Genomic DNA, 17,285 nt, shown 5'->3' with positions numbered 1-17,285 from the left:
GGTTAATGGGTCTTGAGGATGGGCCACTGGCCAGAACTTACTCAATATGCAATTGTGTTACTGGCCTGTCCTGTGTCCAGCGTTCTTTCTGAACGCACATTCAGTCCTGCTGGAGAGTTTGTAATGGATCATAGAGTGCGCCTGTCCACAGACTCCATTGATAGGCTCACATTCATAAAAATGAATCAGAGTGAAAAAGCAGCTGTCAAGCACCCGATGCTGATGTAACTGATTGAATTTTCTATGGATGTGGGATCCCTTGAAGACTGCCTATGCTGACTATCCTATTCCTCCTCAATCTTGATGATGCTAGCTTCCAACAATATATTGGTTTAGGGCACTATCACCATCACCCAAGGCCCAATTTAACAGGGGCATGTAATTACAATTTTTGATCTAATATTTCACAGCAGGGCCCGTTCCAGTGCCCAACAAGAGTATCTGTGAGGGATTACAGTGTTGTGGCACCACCTCCAACCAAGGCCCAGTTTTTCTGCCCCTGTTTAACAGGGGCATGTAATTACAATTTTTGATACAATATTTCAACGCAGGGCCCGTTCCTGCACCCAACAAGAGTATCTGTGAGGGGTTACAGTTTTGGGCACCACCACCACCACCCAAGGCCCAATTTTTTTTTTTTTTTTTCAAATAACAGTTTTTATTGGTCACAGAAATATAAAAGTACAAAAGAGTTGTAATTTGCTCAATACAGATTATCATTGGTAGACATTCAACCTGACATTCAATAGGCGATAGATTATTTTCATCTAGAGAAAATAAAAATGAAGTACCTTCTTCATCTGGAAAATTCGTCAACCAACAGATATATATTTTATACTGGACATAATCCAAAAATAAGGAAAGAGATAGTAGAGAGAGAAAGGAGGAGAGAAGAGAATATAGGAAAAACAAAGGGGGGGGGGGAGAAGGGGGGGAGGGAGGCTCTGCCGCCGATCTAGGGTGGGTCCTCCCGTCTATGCCAATCTTCCCAGACTTTGTCATGTGTTTCCAGTCTATCTTGTAAGCGGGCTGTCATTTTTTCCATGAGCTCTATGTCCTTTATTCTGGTGTATAGATCTGTTGGATTGGGAGGGGTCTGTTTTTTCCAACGCAGTGCGACCAGGCACCTTGCTGCTGTGATTACGTGGCCCATCAATTTCCTAGAGTGGCGGGGTATGTTCAGCCCGGATATCCCAAGGAGAAATAATTTCGGGGACCAGGGCACCTGTACCCCCAGCAAGCGAATCAGTAGCGATTGAACTTCCGTCCAGAACGGGGCAATTTTAGGGCATGACCAGTAAATATGAAATAAGGTCCCTCTATCTTTGCAACATCGCCAACATCTGTCCGAACTGGAGGGGTATATGGCTCGGAGTACGTCAGGTGTCATGTACCAGAAATAGAGAATTTTATATGCGTTCTCCTTGTACAAAGTACAGAGTGAACTTTTGGCTGCCTGGGACCAGATCACCTGCCATATGTTTTCTGGTATCTCCTCGCCTAGATACTTCTCCCAGCGGAGCATGTATGTGTGCTTGCCCTGATCCGGGAAACTGTAGGAGTTCAATACTCGGTATATGTCAGAAATTAGCCCACGTCTAGTCGAGCCTTCTAGTATCAGGCCCTCAAATGTAGTTGGGGTTGAGAATTGTAGATCTGGGGCGATAGATTGGGCATAATGTCGGAGTTGCAGGTAACCATAGAATGCTTGCTTTGGGATGCCAAATTTTTTTTGAAGCTCCGCAAAGGAGAGTAGCCTGCGATTGCATGGGTGGACTAGGTGGCCGAAGTGGAACAAGTTTCTGGTCGCCCACGGGGAGGACATCTGATGCATGAGGCCTGCGGGCATTTTGGGGTTGTATAGAAAGGACGTGAGGAGTGATCTCTCGGAGCATAGTGTGTGGGCTCGTGACAATCTACGCCAGAGTGTGCTGAGGTGCAGCATGGGGCCCAGAAGCTGTGAGGGATCTACCCTCGCCTTCGCATTCCATAGCATACTGTTTGGGTGGACCGGTGCCATCCACAATTTTTCGATTTCTGTCCACTTGTTGTAGGAGCGTTGGGTAAACCATGAGGCCAGGGCTCGTAGTTGGGCTGCCTGGTAGTATTTGGTTATGTCAGGAAAGGATAGCCCGCCGTCCGTTCGCGACGCCAGCAGGACCGATCGTGGTATTCTGTGTCTCTTATAGTTCCATATATAACGTATCATGTCCGCCTGTATTTTCCGCAGTTCCGCTGATGGGACTGGAATGGGGAGAGTTTGGAATAGGTAGAGCAGTTTTGGCAGAATTACCATCTTAACCGAGGCTATTCTCCCTAAGAGGGAGATATGATGTGTCTTCCATTTTCTTAGTAGGTCCCTGATGTTTTTTAGGAGGGGGGGGTAGTTGGCTCTATACAGGGTAGAGTAGGAGGAGGTAATCTGGATTCCTAGGTATTTTAAGGATAAGTCATTCCAATGGTAAGGGAAGCATTGTTGTAAGTGTTGAATCTCCTGAGCCGGTATATTAATAGGCAGGGCTTCGGATTTGGTTGCGTTTATTTTATATCCCGATAGGGATCTATACAGGTCGAGCTCGGCCTGTAGATTGGGAAGTGAAATCCTGGGTTGGGTCAAGGTGAGTATGATATCGTCGGCAAATAATGCCAGCTTAAATTCCCTATCTCTCACCTGAATCCCGTGTATGTTTGTATTTTTCCGGATGGTCGCCGCCAGGGGCTCCACACAAAGCGCAAATAGTAGCGGTGATAACGGGCACCCCTGGCGAGTTCCATTAGCAATCGGGAAGGTCTGCGACAGCGCAAAGGGAGTTTTAACCTGGGATGAGGGGTTGGTGTATAAATGTCTAATAGCCTGCAAAAAAGGGCCCCGAAATCCCATATAGTGCAGTGTGGCGAACAGGAAAGGCCAACTAAGGCGGTCAAAAGCCTTTTCTGCGTCGAGACCCAGAACCAACGCATCTGTTCCTTCCCTGTTCGCCACGTCAATGAGGTCAATAATTCGTCTCGTGTTATCCCCCGCCTGACGCAGGGGGACAAAGCCCACCTGATCCTTGTGTATCAAGGAAGGAAGTATCAGGTTCAATCGCATTGAGAGAAGCTTAGTAAAGATTTTTAAATCGGAGTTAAGAAGTGCGATTGGTCTGTAACTTGCACATACAGAGGGGTCCTTGTCAGGCTTGGGGATAAGCGTGAGAAATGATCTCTGCATGTCTGCGGGAATGGTAGTGTTCTGAAAAAAGGCGTTAAATATCTTACACATGTAGGGTAATAAAATCGGGAGGAATGTCTTATAGTACTCGTAGGGAAGCCCATCTGGACCGGGGGATTTGTGTGTGGGCAGAGTTTTTATAGTGGCTATTATTTCTTCCTCCGTGATTGGGACGTTAAGTGAGTCAAGGTCCGTTCTTTGGAGTCTGGGAAGGCCACTGTCCTCTAAGTAGTGTCGCATTCGTTCCTTAAGATCGGGAGGTAACGGGTCATGAGGGATCTCAGGGTTGTTATACAGGGTGGTGTAGAATTCTCCAAAAGTCTGGGCTATGTCTTGAGGGTGTGTACGTAGGGTGTCTGACCTATCTTTAATTTGGTGAGGGGTGGACATATGGGAGCGTTCAGACAGTTTGCGCGCTAGAAGGGAGTGGGCTTTATTGCCTTTATCATAGTATGTTTGTTTTAGTCGCAGGAGTGCTTTCTCTACCTGGCCTAGTGCCAGATCTCGAAGGGTATTTCTAAGACACACCACTTTTTTAAGGAGAGATATAGATGGTGAGGTTTGTAGGCGAAGTTCTAGGATTTTGAGTTCTTTCTCAGTTTGGAGCTTGGTTGCTATCGCGTTTCTCTTCATGGCTGAAGAGAGCGCGATGCATCGTCCCCTGAAGACTGCCTTGTGAGCCTCCCAGAGGGTGGTGAGGGAGATGTCGGGAGTATTGTTATCTGAGAAGTAGTTTTTCAGAGTCGTCTCTAATTCCGATCTGGACGGGACGTGTTGGAGGAGAAAGTTATTTAACTGCCAATTGCTGGGTTTACGCACCGCGACTCCCATCTCAAGTGATAAGGTTATTGGGGCATGATCTGACCAGGAGATGGGATGGATCTGGGCCGTCTTTGTGATCCGTAAGGTGGCGTTATTGACAAAGAAGTAATCTAGACGGGAATGCATACGGTGGGGGGCCGAAAAAAAGGTATATTGTCTGTCTCCTACGTGTAGTGCTCGCCATGTATCAAATAAGGCATAACGCCTAGTTAATTGTCGAAATAGCTTGGAGTCACGGGCAGCTCGGTCCTGTGGGGCTGTGGGGTTAATCACATGGCGGTCCAATCCCACCGAGTGGGCCAAGTTGAAATCTCCTCCCACGATCAGACATTCGCTGGGGGACTTAAAGAGGCGTGCAAGGACCTTGGATAGGAAGTGTATTTGACGTACGTTAGGGGCGTAGATATTGCAAATGGTTATCGCCTGTGATTGCCACTGGCCACGCAAGATTATATAGTGTCCTCTTGGATCAATGAAGGACTCTAAGCATTTGAACGGGGATCCGTGTTTAAATAAGATCGCTACACCTGCACGTTTACGAGGGTTGAATGCTTGGAAGGCCTGAGGGTAATGTCTGGATGCGAAGGCGAAGGCACCCCCCTTATTAAAATGTGTTTCCTGTAGTAGTGCTATGTCTGCCCCTGATCCCCTGATTTCTTTCAATGTAAGATGCCTCTTTTTATTTGAGTTCAGCCCGTGAACATTGAGTGAGATAAATCTAACCATGTTTCTTGGTATATGTGGGGGTATGTTTACTTAGCTTATCCTGCTGAGACGCTTCTACGAGAGTCGAAGGATGGAGAGATCCATAGATGAGGCTCGACCAGATGCCCGTCCCAGATCCGCGACAGACCAGTGGGGGGGAGAGGATGGGGGGAGGGAGAAGAAGAAAGGGTAGAGAAAGAAAGAGGGAAGAAAAAGAGAAAGTGATTATTGTCATCACAATTAAGAGTAAACGATTCATTGTGGGCTCGGACATTATAGACCACCCAAGCCCCAGTAAGTTCCAATAAGTCTCCCCGGTCAGAACCCCAAACCAGGGCTCGGCCCGGGGAGACATAGAGAACCCTTCAATACAAGTTCAACTGAAATGAAGCTATCTGAACTAAATACTAGAGAGGAACCTTAGTAGGATAAACCACCAGGGGGCCTAGTGGGCCGGAAACAACCAGAACTAACACTAACTAGTCTCCTATAACAGAAAAAAAACCCGACATTGGAAGTACAATGACTGAAAAAAGGGGGCCTTAGGGGGAGCAGTTGTAGCAAAAATGGGTAGGACAGAGGCAAATGTCTCGCCAATCAGCCTTTTTTAGGCTTGAGTTTAGTAGATCCTTGAGGTGAGTCCCGGTCTCTGGGGCGTTTAGTCGGGGGGATCTTCTGCCATACCACAGGAGGTGGTGTTGGCAAGTCCACGAGATCCCAGTCGGGCAGCCGGGGGGTGGGGATCTCTAGAATGTCGCAAAAGTTCTCCAAGTCCTCCGGAAAGCGTAGTGTTGCAGATTTACCCTGATGGCGGGCTGTAAGGCTGAAGGGGAAGCCCCATCGATATGTGATGTTTTTCTCTTGAAGTAAGATAAGCAGAGGCTGGAGTAATCTTCTCTTCTGCAGGGTGATCCAGGAGAGATCTGTGAAGAGCTGGATTTGTGTATTTTCAAAGACCACTCTTTTTGCACTGCGTGCTTTGCGCATAATGTCCTCCTTTAGGGGGAAGGAATGGACCCTGCAGATAACATCTCGGGGTCTGGAGGGTGGTCCTTTGGGACGTAGGGCTCGGTGTGCTCGGTCCATTTCTAGAGGTTTATCTGGGGGGTCCCCGAGGAGGTCGTTGAATAGAAGCTGCAAGGTTTCGTGGAGGTCTTCAGGACCCTCTGGTTCAGGTAGACCTCTGATTCGGATATTATTTCGACGCCCCCTATTGTCAAGGTCCTCGATGTGACGTTGCATATTCCGGAGCATTAAATGGTGGTCTGCCCCTTGTATTTGGGTACGGTGCACTGCCAGTCTAGTCTCTTGGATTTCCTCCTCCGCCATTTCCATCCTCTCAGATAGATGTTTGAGATTGGTGTGGATAATCTGGATTTCCGCCCGACATGCGGATTTAACCTCTTCGATGAGGAGTTTGAAGTCCTCTTTTGTGGGTATGGCTTGGAAACAGTCCTGCCAGGAAGTGGGCTGCTGCAAACGTGAGCTGTGGCCCATATGAGATTGGAGGTAGCTTGGAGGGGTGGATTCCCTGTGTAATGCTGGGGGGAGCATGGGATCATATGGATCTTGTGATGGCAGCTGATGTGGTATTTTAGGTGCTCGTGGTTCTTCCCATGTAGGCCTCTGCTTAGGAGAGGAGGGGTGGGCTCCCACCGGGTTGTCCAAGGGGGTCCCATTTGGTGAGCAGGTCACCTGGGCGTATGATTTAGTGTGGTCTGTCCCCTGTCCCATTGATCTGGAGGCGCCTTGGTGTCCGCGCCTCTGTGGCTGGGGGGTGCTCGGGGGGGGGCCGTGGACTTGTTGGGGTGTAAATCTCCCATGATGAGTTCCCTGTCCCCGATCACTGCTCCAGTCACCCTCCGGGTCCGGTAGCGGGGGAAAGTCATTTGGTTGGAGTGAGGGAGTGGGGGAGATCGTACCTCCCTGAGGGAGGTAGGGGTATGACAAGGAGCGCAGCAATTGCGGGAAGGCCTCTGAGCACTGTGTATAGGAAGGTGCAGGGCGGCCTGGTAAGGTGTCCCGCGGTGTGCTCCGGGGCGTCTCATGTGCAGGGAGAGGTGGGGGGGGACTCACCGCTGTGGTCCCTTGACCGGACAGTCCATCTATCCCCCGAGTCTGTTCCTCATTGTTGTGGAGTGTGGATGGAGCCACCGAGGGCTGTTGTCGTTGCGGTCTCGTGGCGGAGGAGGAGGCTGTCGGCGCCATCTTGTCCCGTTCGTCCTCCGACATGGAGGGCTGGTTAAAATATGTCCGGATGGTCGCAGCGGAGCCGGATGGTGGCTGGGACGAACCCCGGGTCCTGGAGGATCTGGTCCGTCTGTTTCCTCCCATATATTGGAGCTGAAAATCCCCCTTTTCAGGCCTTTAAGCTGCGGGCTGGAGGAGAGCTAACAGGTTAGGCGTCCATGCAGAGCGGCTTCCGGTTGGGCCAATTTTTTTGCCCCGTTTAACAGGAGCATGTAATTCCAAATCTTGATATAATATTTCACAGCAGGGCCTGTTCCTGCGCTCACCAAGAGTAACTGTGAGAGCTTACAGTGTTCTGGTACCACCAACACCTAAACCCCAATTTTCTGCAGAGTATATAGGGCAGGCCGTATATTATATATACTGCTGTTCAGAGTATATAGTGCCTGGTGGACCCCACAACATTTTTTTTTGGGTGTGGGGTTCCCCTTAATATCCATACACAGGTAATGGACTGGTGGGGGGGGGGTCGGACCCATGCCGTTTTTTTTCAATGATTTTCATCTATATTGCCGGGACCCGACAATACATTACAGCCGTGAGCAGTTTTAAATGACTTTTTTCCTTTGGAAATGTCATTTTGCTGTGGTATTGTTCTAAACACGGGAAAACTGCGCCACTTTATAGGCATACTATAGACACCCCCCAGGCACGATATTTAAAGGAATGTTTCATTTTATTGTTTCACTTTAAGCATTATTAAAATCACTGCTCCCGAAAAAAGCAGCGATACTTGTCCCCTGGGGCAGGACCCGGGTCCCCAAACACTTTTTATGGCAATAACTTGCATATAAGCCTTTAAAATTAGCACTTTTGATTTTTCACGTTCGTGTCCCATAGACTTTAACGGTGTTCACGTGTTCGAACAAATTTTTTGCCTGTTCGCATGTTCTGCTGGGAACCGAACTGGCTCATCCCTAGTGGCAAATTTCTAAGAAAGGATTTTCTTTACTTTAGATACATTCCCTCTGAATTTGTAATGTGTCTATAGGACAGGAAGCAAAGAGAGATCTACCCAGTGTGACACATATACAGGGGTTTCCCAATTTTGTTCAAAACAAGAACGACATTTTGGTTCTAGATAAGGCCCAATGCACATCAGACATTTAGCCCTGATGAATGAGATCCTGGCGTTTTAGTGCAGCTAGGAGGCACGGGGCTGGCAACTTGTAAAACTCTATGAGAGGCTAAAACTGCGTGGCTGGACAGTGCACCAAGTGGTACTTATGTTTATGGCAGTATGTGCTCAGGGACAAATGCCTGGAATGCATGCAGATTTAATACCTCTTTAGGGCTTGCGCACACTATGTGCAGGGGCTGGCATTTTCAAAATGGATAAATGCCAGTCTCTGCCAGTCACTCTCCAGACTTTAGTAAATAAACCCCAATGTGACACTGGAAATAAAGTTGAAAAAAAAGAAAAAGGTAAGCAGCGCAATGCACTAAAACATGTATTGCACCGCTCCCTGCTGGACCTCAAACTGACAAATTTCTACACTGCATTTTACCGTCCAGACTAGTGAGAATTAGCCCTAAAGATAGAATGATGTAATAATTTGGCTGATTTTATAAAAGGAGCTACATAAGCACTGAGCTGTCAAATAAATACATATACATAAAGGAAAAAAGGCAATAAAAAGCAAAAAAGCATCATAACCCATTTTAATCAACACTATCCTGCTTGTATGGTCAATAACAATATACAGTATATGCCTCTCTTAGTTTGAAGTCATCAATTCTGAAAAAAAAAAAAAAAAAATGCCCTTAAAAAAAACTAAAAAATATATGTACAGTACACTGTTAAGGCAAATGCAAAATATAAAAGAGAGCTGAAATGTAGCATTGTTTTCTTAAAAATTTATTTTTATTAAGACTGCCCAGTGAACATGTGCAAAAATATGCTTTTAACAATTTAGAAAAACAACGTCCCAGTGAATTAACTTTATCATAATATACAATACATACATGTCACATGAAGAAAATGCAATTAATTTATACTGAGTGGCTTTCATGTGAAGCTTTGATCGTGATTCTTTTGAGGGCCAGAGTGAAGACCTTTGAAAACGTATATTTATAGAACATGGCAGTTTTCATCAAATACCAGTAACTTTACACTTTAATTTCCAAAGCCATCCGGGAGCAAATAATACCTGTAATTAGAATTTTTCACTTTGTGCCACAAATGGCAGCATGACAAACCCAACCATGGCATGAAGAATCATGTAGAATTATGCTTGGCTTTGCCCCTCAGAATTGAAGCTGTTCTTTCTGCTACGTGTATTGAAGAAATGGTGGTGGGGTGCAAACTGATTTTTTTTGTTTGTGGCTATACTAGCAGGCAGAAGGTGAAGCCAGAGGGCAAGGTGGGAACAACATCCAGGGCCCAGAGGACAAGGTGAGAAACTCGTACAAGGGCCCAGAGGCACGGTGAGATTCTCATGCAGGGCCCAGAAAGCAAAGTGAGAAACTCATCTAGAGGTCACAAGGGAATGTGAGAACCTCATCCAGGGGCTGGAAGGCAAGGTGAGAACTTCATCCTTGGGATAGAAGTGAAGCTGAAGAGTTCAGCCAGGGGCCAGAATAGAAGGTAAGAACCTTATCCAGGGACCAGCAGGGAAGGTGAGGACATCAGCTAGGGGTCAGGTGACATGGTAAAAACCTCACCCGGGAGCAAGTGAAGGGAAAAACCTTATCCAGGGCTAGAACATAAGGTAAAAATTTCATCCAATGGCCAGAAACACTCTTTCAGGGGCCTAAACGGAAAGTGAGAACCTCATTAGGGACCAGAAAGGAAAGTAAGAAATAAAATCCAGGGGCCAGAGGCAAACATGAGAAACGTATTCAGGGGCCTTGTGATAGGACTTGCCCTGTACTCAGTACCAAAATCCACTTGGTAAAAGTGTCAGAATCACTTTTGGGGCTTGTGCTTTGTTTTTGTTTTTTTCGGAACCAGACCCTTACAAGTAAAATGTACAACACTCTGGAAGTGTAAGATGTTAAAACTATTAAGGATATGAGACACAAAGTTGAGTGTAATTACCATGCCAACCTCCCTACTCCCCACCTCGCTCCACTGATCCTTACTTGATCATCTAACTTGGAGATGCCTTTTACAAGCAGTCAATCAATTGCTAATCATCAGAAGGCAATCATATTTCATTGTTCAGTGGTAATCTGATGAAAGACAAAATCTGATTGCTGTGGGCTACTGTCAATCGCACATCATCACTTCTCTTGTTAAACAAGTCCAGTATTCAAAAGAACAAAAAAGTGTTAGAAGTTTCTACATATCCAGAATTTTGAATGGTGCAGTGATTTGCACACGCAGATTCCTTCTTTCCTTTCTTGACCATGAGTTACTAAATTCAGTGCTTTTTTCCTCCTGAATTGTGTAATATCTAAAATAAGAACTGTTTGTAACATGTCATAACAACCAGTTTTGGTTATAAATTTGTGATGATTAAACATCTCCCTTTGCATCCACTGCATTAATGAACTGTAAGAGCAGAAGGATACTTTATACAATTATACTGTATTAAACTTGTATCAATAATGAAAAACAATGCACAAAGGGGAAATACCTTGAATGGTGCTGGATTTACATTTTTGCAGGCTATACACACTTAACCTTTGACACCCTAAGCAGTAGGGTTGTCTCGATACCGATACTAGTATTGGTATCGGCACCGATACCGAGCATTTGTCTGAGTACTTGTACTCGGTCAAATTCTCCCGATGCTACCCCCGATACCTGTACAGTCAGCGGTGATTGGTGAGTGGGGGAGTTACAAGCTTCTTCCCCAGCGGCTTTCAGCTGCTTTAGTGAAATTTATACAGTGGTGATCGGTGCTTGTAACTCTCCCACACACGATCACCGCTGACTGTCCCCGCATCCTCCTCAATGCCGTTCTGCTGTCCCCCTCCATGCCTCCTCTGTTCTGCCCCTCTGTTCTGCTGCTGTCCCCCTCCGTTCTGCTGCTGTCCCCCTCCGTTCTGCTACTGTCCCCCTCCGTTCTGCTACTGTCCCCCGCCGTTCTTCTGCTGTCCCCTTCTGTTCTGCTGCTGTCCCCCTCCGTTCTTCTGTTATCCCCCTCCGTTCTGCTGCTGTCCCCCTCCGTTCTGCTGCTGTCCCCCTCCGTTCTGCTGCTGTCCCCCTCCGTTCTGCTGCTGTCCTCCTCGGTTCTGCTGCTGTCTCTCTCCGTTCTGCTGCTGTCCCCCTCCGTTCTGCTGTCCCTCTCCATGTACTCTTCCTTTTCTGTATGGACAGAGTCAGCTGACTCTGTCCATTCACATAACTGAAACATTGTAACCTCCTGTGATTACAATGTCTCAGTTTATGAATGGAGAGGAGCAACTGTCTTCTCTCCATTCATTTTCAGTGCAGCTGAGGCTGCAGAGAAAGGGACTAGGAAATCTCTATCCTCGGTCTCTTTCCCTGTCTCAAGGGGGAGATATCAGAGGTCTGTTAAGACCCCTGATATCTCACCAAAGCCCCCCAACAGGGCTGATTAAAAAAAATAAAAATAAAAATAAATATTATTGTAAAAAATAATAAAAATGTAAATAAAAAACACACAGACACCGTCCACCCCCCCCCCCCCCCAGAAAAAAAAGAAAGCATTAAAAAAAAAGTATCGGTATCGGCGAGTACTTGAAAAAAAGTATCGGTACTTGTACTCGGTCCCAAAAAAGTGGTATCAGGACAACCCTACTAAGCAGTATTTACTAGGCCACCTCTCTATTGCACAGGTCATGGTCTTGGTTTGCTGGTACAATTGTGGTAAAATAAACTTTTTAAATTATTTTTATTCTATTCATTTTCAATGGGTGATAGAAAAAGGTTTGTAAATTATGAAGGCTGTTTTTTTTTAAAGAACTGCAGCTTTTAAAATTGCAATATTGCTTACAGCTTACCAGTCCTTAGATTTGTTGGCTACAATAGTTTTATTTTATTTTTTTTTTTCATTTTTCAGCCTTTTTTTATTATTATCATTATTATTTATTTTTTTAAAGTACAGAAATTTTCTGTGGATCTGTCCATGAATGCAATGTCCATGTCACTTCCTGTGAGTTGAACTAGAAGTAAAAACAATGCCATCTTTGTTGTGTAAACCAATAATCCTGTGTAATGAAAATTAACCAAGGAAAACATGTTTGAAGTCCAAGGACAGGAATTGCAGTATTATCTAGATAAATAAGTGGGAAAACCCTGACCAAAAGAAAACTGATACAGGCACCTCATCTGGGGTTTTTTAAACTGCAATATATAACATTTTTGTTTTGGGCTTTCAATGTACTTTAAATGGTTAATGCATTATCTTTTAAAAGTCAACAGAAATGCATACCATTAATTAATGCAACCAATGCTGTCAGACTTTGCAGCTTGCACTGTCATATTTTTACATCAGCCCCCAATTTTGCAGAGACACACTATCTCACCTCTAGAGCTGTTCAGAGAGAGACTGTGTTTTGTTGGCTTACAATGAAATATGAGCATGAGTCCACCTCCATGTCTCCAAACAGCACAATAGAGAACTGCTGTAGAAAAGGTGACTGATGTAAACAGAGACTTGGGATAAGCACTACTCGGGGCTCCCCCTTCCTGGCACCCAGTACGTCCACCTCCCCGGAAGGCCATCCCAGCTATTTTATGTTTTTTTTATACTTACCATCATCAGATGTCTTCAAGCTTGTTGTGGGACATGCAGGATTCTCTTCCTATTTGGACCCTACCCAAGGTGGGTGTCAGTGCCACACGTTACATAATTGCATTGTATGTAAGTACAGGGTGCTGTGGTAAATCCCTCTCAGGGGTTGATCCATTACACCCTGCACTTAAAGGATCTGCTCAGTCTTTTTGGTTGGATGGCCCTGGACACAGTGCTGGAAAGTATGTAAGTTTCCAGAACTGCATTTTTGTTTTCTTAAACTGCTGGGGCACACATTTTTCACACAGAGTTAAGCTTTACATTTTTTTTTATATAATTTTGCAAAGCAGCATTTTTTGTTTAAACTGTGGACAGAGGAGGCCACCCTTATTTTGCCCAATTTGATGACACGGCAGGATCATCTTTGGTCACATCCCCTCTCCCCTGGTTGCTCAAATTTATATAGAAAGCACTTACCCCTTATGGAGCCATTTCTAATTATTTGGCAAGATCATATCTCGGTTTTGGACTAATACATCCTTTTGGGCTAGGTTTTGTCAGCTCATTTGGCCTCGCCATATATTTGGCTAGCCCCTTCAAGGTTGGCTTTATGCTTTGATTGGTGGTGGGGATCTCTTGTGTCCCCTGCATCCATACGTGGGAGGCACTTGTGTCTAGCCATCCCAAATGATTCATTAGGCTTTCCCTGTGTGCTAGGTCCAGCCATCATATGGGAGTACTTTATTTGGGAGCAGTCTTGAACTACACTTGTTTGATTTAGAGACTACCTATCCTCCTGCAGAAGCAGGCGTTTTATCCTGCGAAACATGTTGAGGAATCACAGTCATCAGCCCAATGAACATTGTAGTGTGTTAAGAGCTCATGCCCTTCTATCTACACTTTTATAATGTTGTAATTTTCAACTCTATTCTGATATATAGTAGTCTGAGTAGTCTCTACAGTATATTTAAAAAAAACTCTCTTGATGTACAGCTATGTGTATTGCACACTTTTTAGCTGACCTCTGTCTAGTTTTAGATGGGAGTTAACGTTCTGTTAACATTTTATATTTATGCGTTTTTGCGTTACTCTTTTGGGCACCTAAAAAGTCCACGTAAAACATTTTCTCTTTGTGGTATAATTTTGTAAATACTGTTCACATTTGTAACAGTACAGTTACTCTTTAAATAAAACCTATTAGGACGGAAACTTCGGAACCGCTGTTTCTAAGGCATTCAGAGAGTCAGAGGTCACCTGAAGTCTTACAGTTACTGATTTGTCAACTGCTTGACTTTGAAAACTGTCTCTTGTGCTCTGATGTCAGGTAATGGCAGGCAGCAACCTTCTCATACATTCTGACAAAGTAGAGCTCATCTTTATTTAGATTAGTTCCAAAGCTGGATTTGAGCTGCAAGAGCTGAATCAAAATTGCCATGGCTTGAGTGGGAATGAAAAAATTGAGTTGATTTTGGATATTAAATCTGGAACAGACTATCTGCTGCTGTTCTTCTCAATGCAGCTTACATGACTGTCATATATTCAAAATAACATAGACTACTAAGCAATTTATTTTATGGGAAATTGTGTACTTAAATTAAAAGTTCTAAATAACTGTAAGACTTGTATGTATTATCTTGTTTATTTGATAGTTGACTTTATAATCTTAGTGCAAAGATTCTCCCAAAAGACATCTGCAATTTTTTTAAGCTACTTATCCACATCTCATTTATTAACAAAGATTTATTATCCCTGGTATATAAATGTATACCCGGATCACTGAAAAAAGATTATTGGGTCAAATCACAAATGCATGGTCATTTTTATGATTGGTAGGTGGCATCCCCAAGTAAAAGCTCCCTATGATGAATCAGGTAAAAATACTGATTTTTTTTTTTTTTTACACTTTAAAAAAAAACAATAACTTCTGACTGATGTTAATTGGGAGGTTCTGTGATGTGTTTTTTGAGGACAACATGAAATGCAGTAATTTTAACTGTCTGGAGATAAGAAAAAAACAAACGATACTTCAAAAGATAAGAAATAAGTTAATGAGACATAGGGGGTTATTTACGAAAGGCAAATCGTTGATGAAAAAAATTCATGAGATAAAATAACTATCACAGTTAAAAAAATTCATACAACTTTTGACCCTTCTGTCTGGATTTGTTAACATCGTCATTTTTTTTTTTTAGTTTTTTTGTTTAACTTTCAAATTTGTATCTAAAAATGATGTACTTCTTCCATACAGAAAACAATTAACATTTCTGAAATGGTTTTCAAATGCCATAAATAGCAATTTATTTAAAAATAAAAATATGAAGAAAGTAATTAATCTCTTTTCTTTTGTATTTTTTTTAGCAGCTCCAGAGCTCATATTTAGCTGTAGCAAAGCTGCTGCTTTGGAAGTTAATCATGTTTTCAACATCTCTGGTGCCAGGGCAAGGGTTTCAGAAAAGCTGAAGGTCTGTTTAGGCTTTGGAGCATTCTTGGATTTGGAGATAAATTGCTGGAACCACTCTAGAGTCTGAGCTGGCAAACATGGGATACTGCCAAGCCCAGAGTGATGTGCTTAAGCCTGTAGCAGCCAATCAGAATCTTTTGCTAATCTCAGAAAACTGGATCTTGGTTGGCTGTTATGGGTTAAAGCACTTTGCACATAGTCACTGCTCTTTACACAACATTATTAAAGTGTATCTAAGGCCAAAGCTTTTACTGTAGTTGTGGATGGAGTATGGAATGGTCAACCTCCTGTATGTTGTTTTTTTATGTCTGTGGTTATTAGGGAGATTTACTCTCTCTAGCTGCCCTGGTGACCACAATTACTGTGACTGAATGTGAAGGAAAAAAAGTATTGGCTTTAGATGTACTTTCATACCTCATGTATGAAAACAAATTAAAAAAATGTGTTTTTTCATTGCAAATAATTATTCACATTGTGAGAGTAGTAGATGAGGAAATGCAGCTGCGGAGAACTGACATTTGTTCCTTCAAGTTCACTCATACACGAGGCATCTTGTGACAGCCCAGCATTACATATATAGAAAACTAACACAGAATAATTAGAAAAAAATAATTAAAAAGAAAAATGAAAAATAATAAAAAGAAATGACAACATTTGCCTGAACTTTACTTCCTTTTGGTGAGGTTGCCGTGAAGTTGGAACACATAACTGGCTTCCAATTTAAAACAGGGAATCTAGTGGAAAATTCTCAGTTACTGTACATCCAACTGTTTTTGGAACTACAAAGCCAAATAATGGTGCCAACTTCTGTGATGGATTTGCCATAATAAAAATAAAAAAGTGGTGAACACAGAGGCAAACTAATAATGGCTTATTAATATCGGAAAGAAGGGACAGGCACACAACCATAGTAGAGAAATCTTGGCAGGCCACTGGAGTCTCTGATACTAGAAGCCAGAGGGTGGTTCAACATACTGCTAATAACCCAAAACTGAAGTATCCGCCATCGTTGGAGCTGTTTTTAATGCCTTCAATCCTTCATTTCAAGGAACAAGTCCATATAGCCTTTTACCTTTTACTTCTCAACTGTAAATGGTAAAAGTCTACTTTAGTCATGTCAATGTCAATTTTTAAATTGCAGGTAACCGGCCAGTGTAAAATAAAAATGTTATCATTCATTGGCTGTGGCAGCTGAAGGTGGTGTCCCCGAGTAGAAAACTCCTTATGATGAATCAGATGAAACTTGCTGAAATTTTACAGGAAACACTGTCAGGTCCATATTCCATTTGTAAATAAGGCACAGACTTGTAACATTAAATAGAAGTCCCAAGAAGCTGGCAGTCTCAGTAATCCTTACTCGGATACATGTGGCTCAAGTCTCCTCTGAGGGTCTTTTTCATGTCCATAAACTTCTACAACATGCACTCCGCTTACAGTTTGTATTGCAACACTGCAGCCTGGAACAAAATGTCTGCCGGATTGTTCTTTACTGGGACAAAACCCACAATTCCCTTCTCTAGAACTGTGTGGCGTACAGTCCTTTCTCCATACATCTTGGCATCTGCAGTGAAGAAAAAACAGGACAAATAGAAACGGTCTCATGGAAACTAATACACATTTAACATTGGTAAAGTGGTTGTACACCTCAGACATGAAATGTGAGCAAAGCATATCATACCTCAATAGTGTTAACTTAACAATTAGAAATTGAAAGCACTAATGCCGTGTACACACGAGCAGACTTTCGACGGACTGAACCCCGAAGGACTTTTTGACGGACTTTCGATGGAGTTCCGACAGAGTTCCGATGCAACGGACTTGCCTACACACGATCACACCAAAGTCTGATCATTTTCAACGTCATGATGTATGACCGGACTAAAATGGGGAAGTTCATAGCCGGTAGCCAATAGCTGCCCTAGTGTCGGTTTTAGTCCGTCGGACTAGCATACAGACGAACTGATTTTTCGACCGGACTTGAGTCCATCGGAAAGATTTGAAACATGTTCCAAATCTAAAATTTGTCTGATTTTTTGACAGCAAAGGTCCGATGAAGCCCACACACGATCAGATTGTCCGGCGGATTCGTTCCGTCGGACCTTTGCTGTCGAAAAGTACGGTCGTGTGTACATGGCATAAGTGTAATTTTTGTCTGCTGCTTTATTCTTCTGCTATCAGCATGGATTAC

General features: G+C 43.7%; 1 protein-coding gene across 1 annotated transcript in view; it reads right to left on the bottom strand.

Annotated features, from left to right (window-relative positions):
• Positions 1–8,825: 8,825 nt before the first annotated feature.
• SUSD3 (sushi domain containing 3) overlaps positions 8,826–17,285 on the bottom strand; it is a 174,556-nt gene continuing 166,096 nt past the window's right edge. Inside the window, exon 5 of the mRNA XM_073592318.1 lies at positions 8,826–16,658. Coding sequence (XP_073448419.1) covers positions 16,451–16,658 — 208 coding nt within the window. The 3' untranslated portion in view covers positions 8,826–16,450. The remainder of the gene's footprint in view (positions 16,659–17,285) is intronic.

The sequence above is a fragment of the Aquarana catesbeiana genome, linkage group LG07 (assembly GCF_042186555.1).
Source record: "Aquarana catesbeiana isolate 2022-GZ linkage group LG07, ASM4218655v1, whole genome shotgun sequence".
Lineage (NCBI taxonomy): Eukaryota > Metazoa > Chordata > Amphibia > Anura > Ranidae > Aquarana > Aquarana catesbeiana.
The sequence above is the reverse complement of the archived record's forward strand: the minus strand, read 5'-3'. Positions and strand labels throughout refer to the sequence as shown.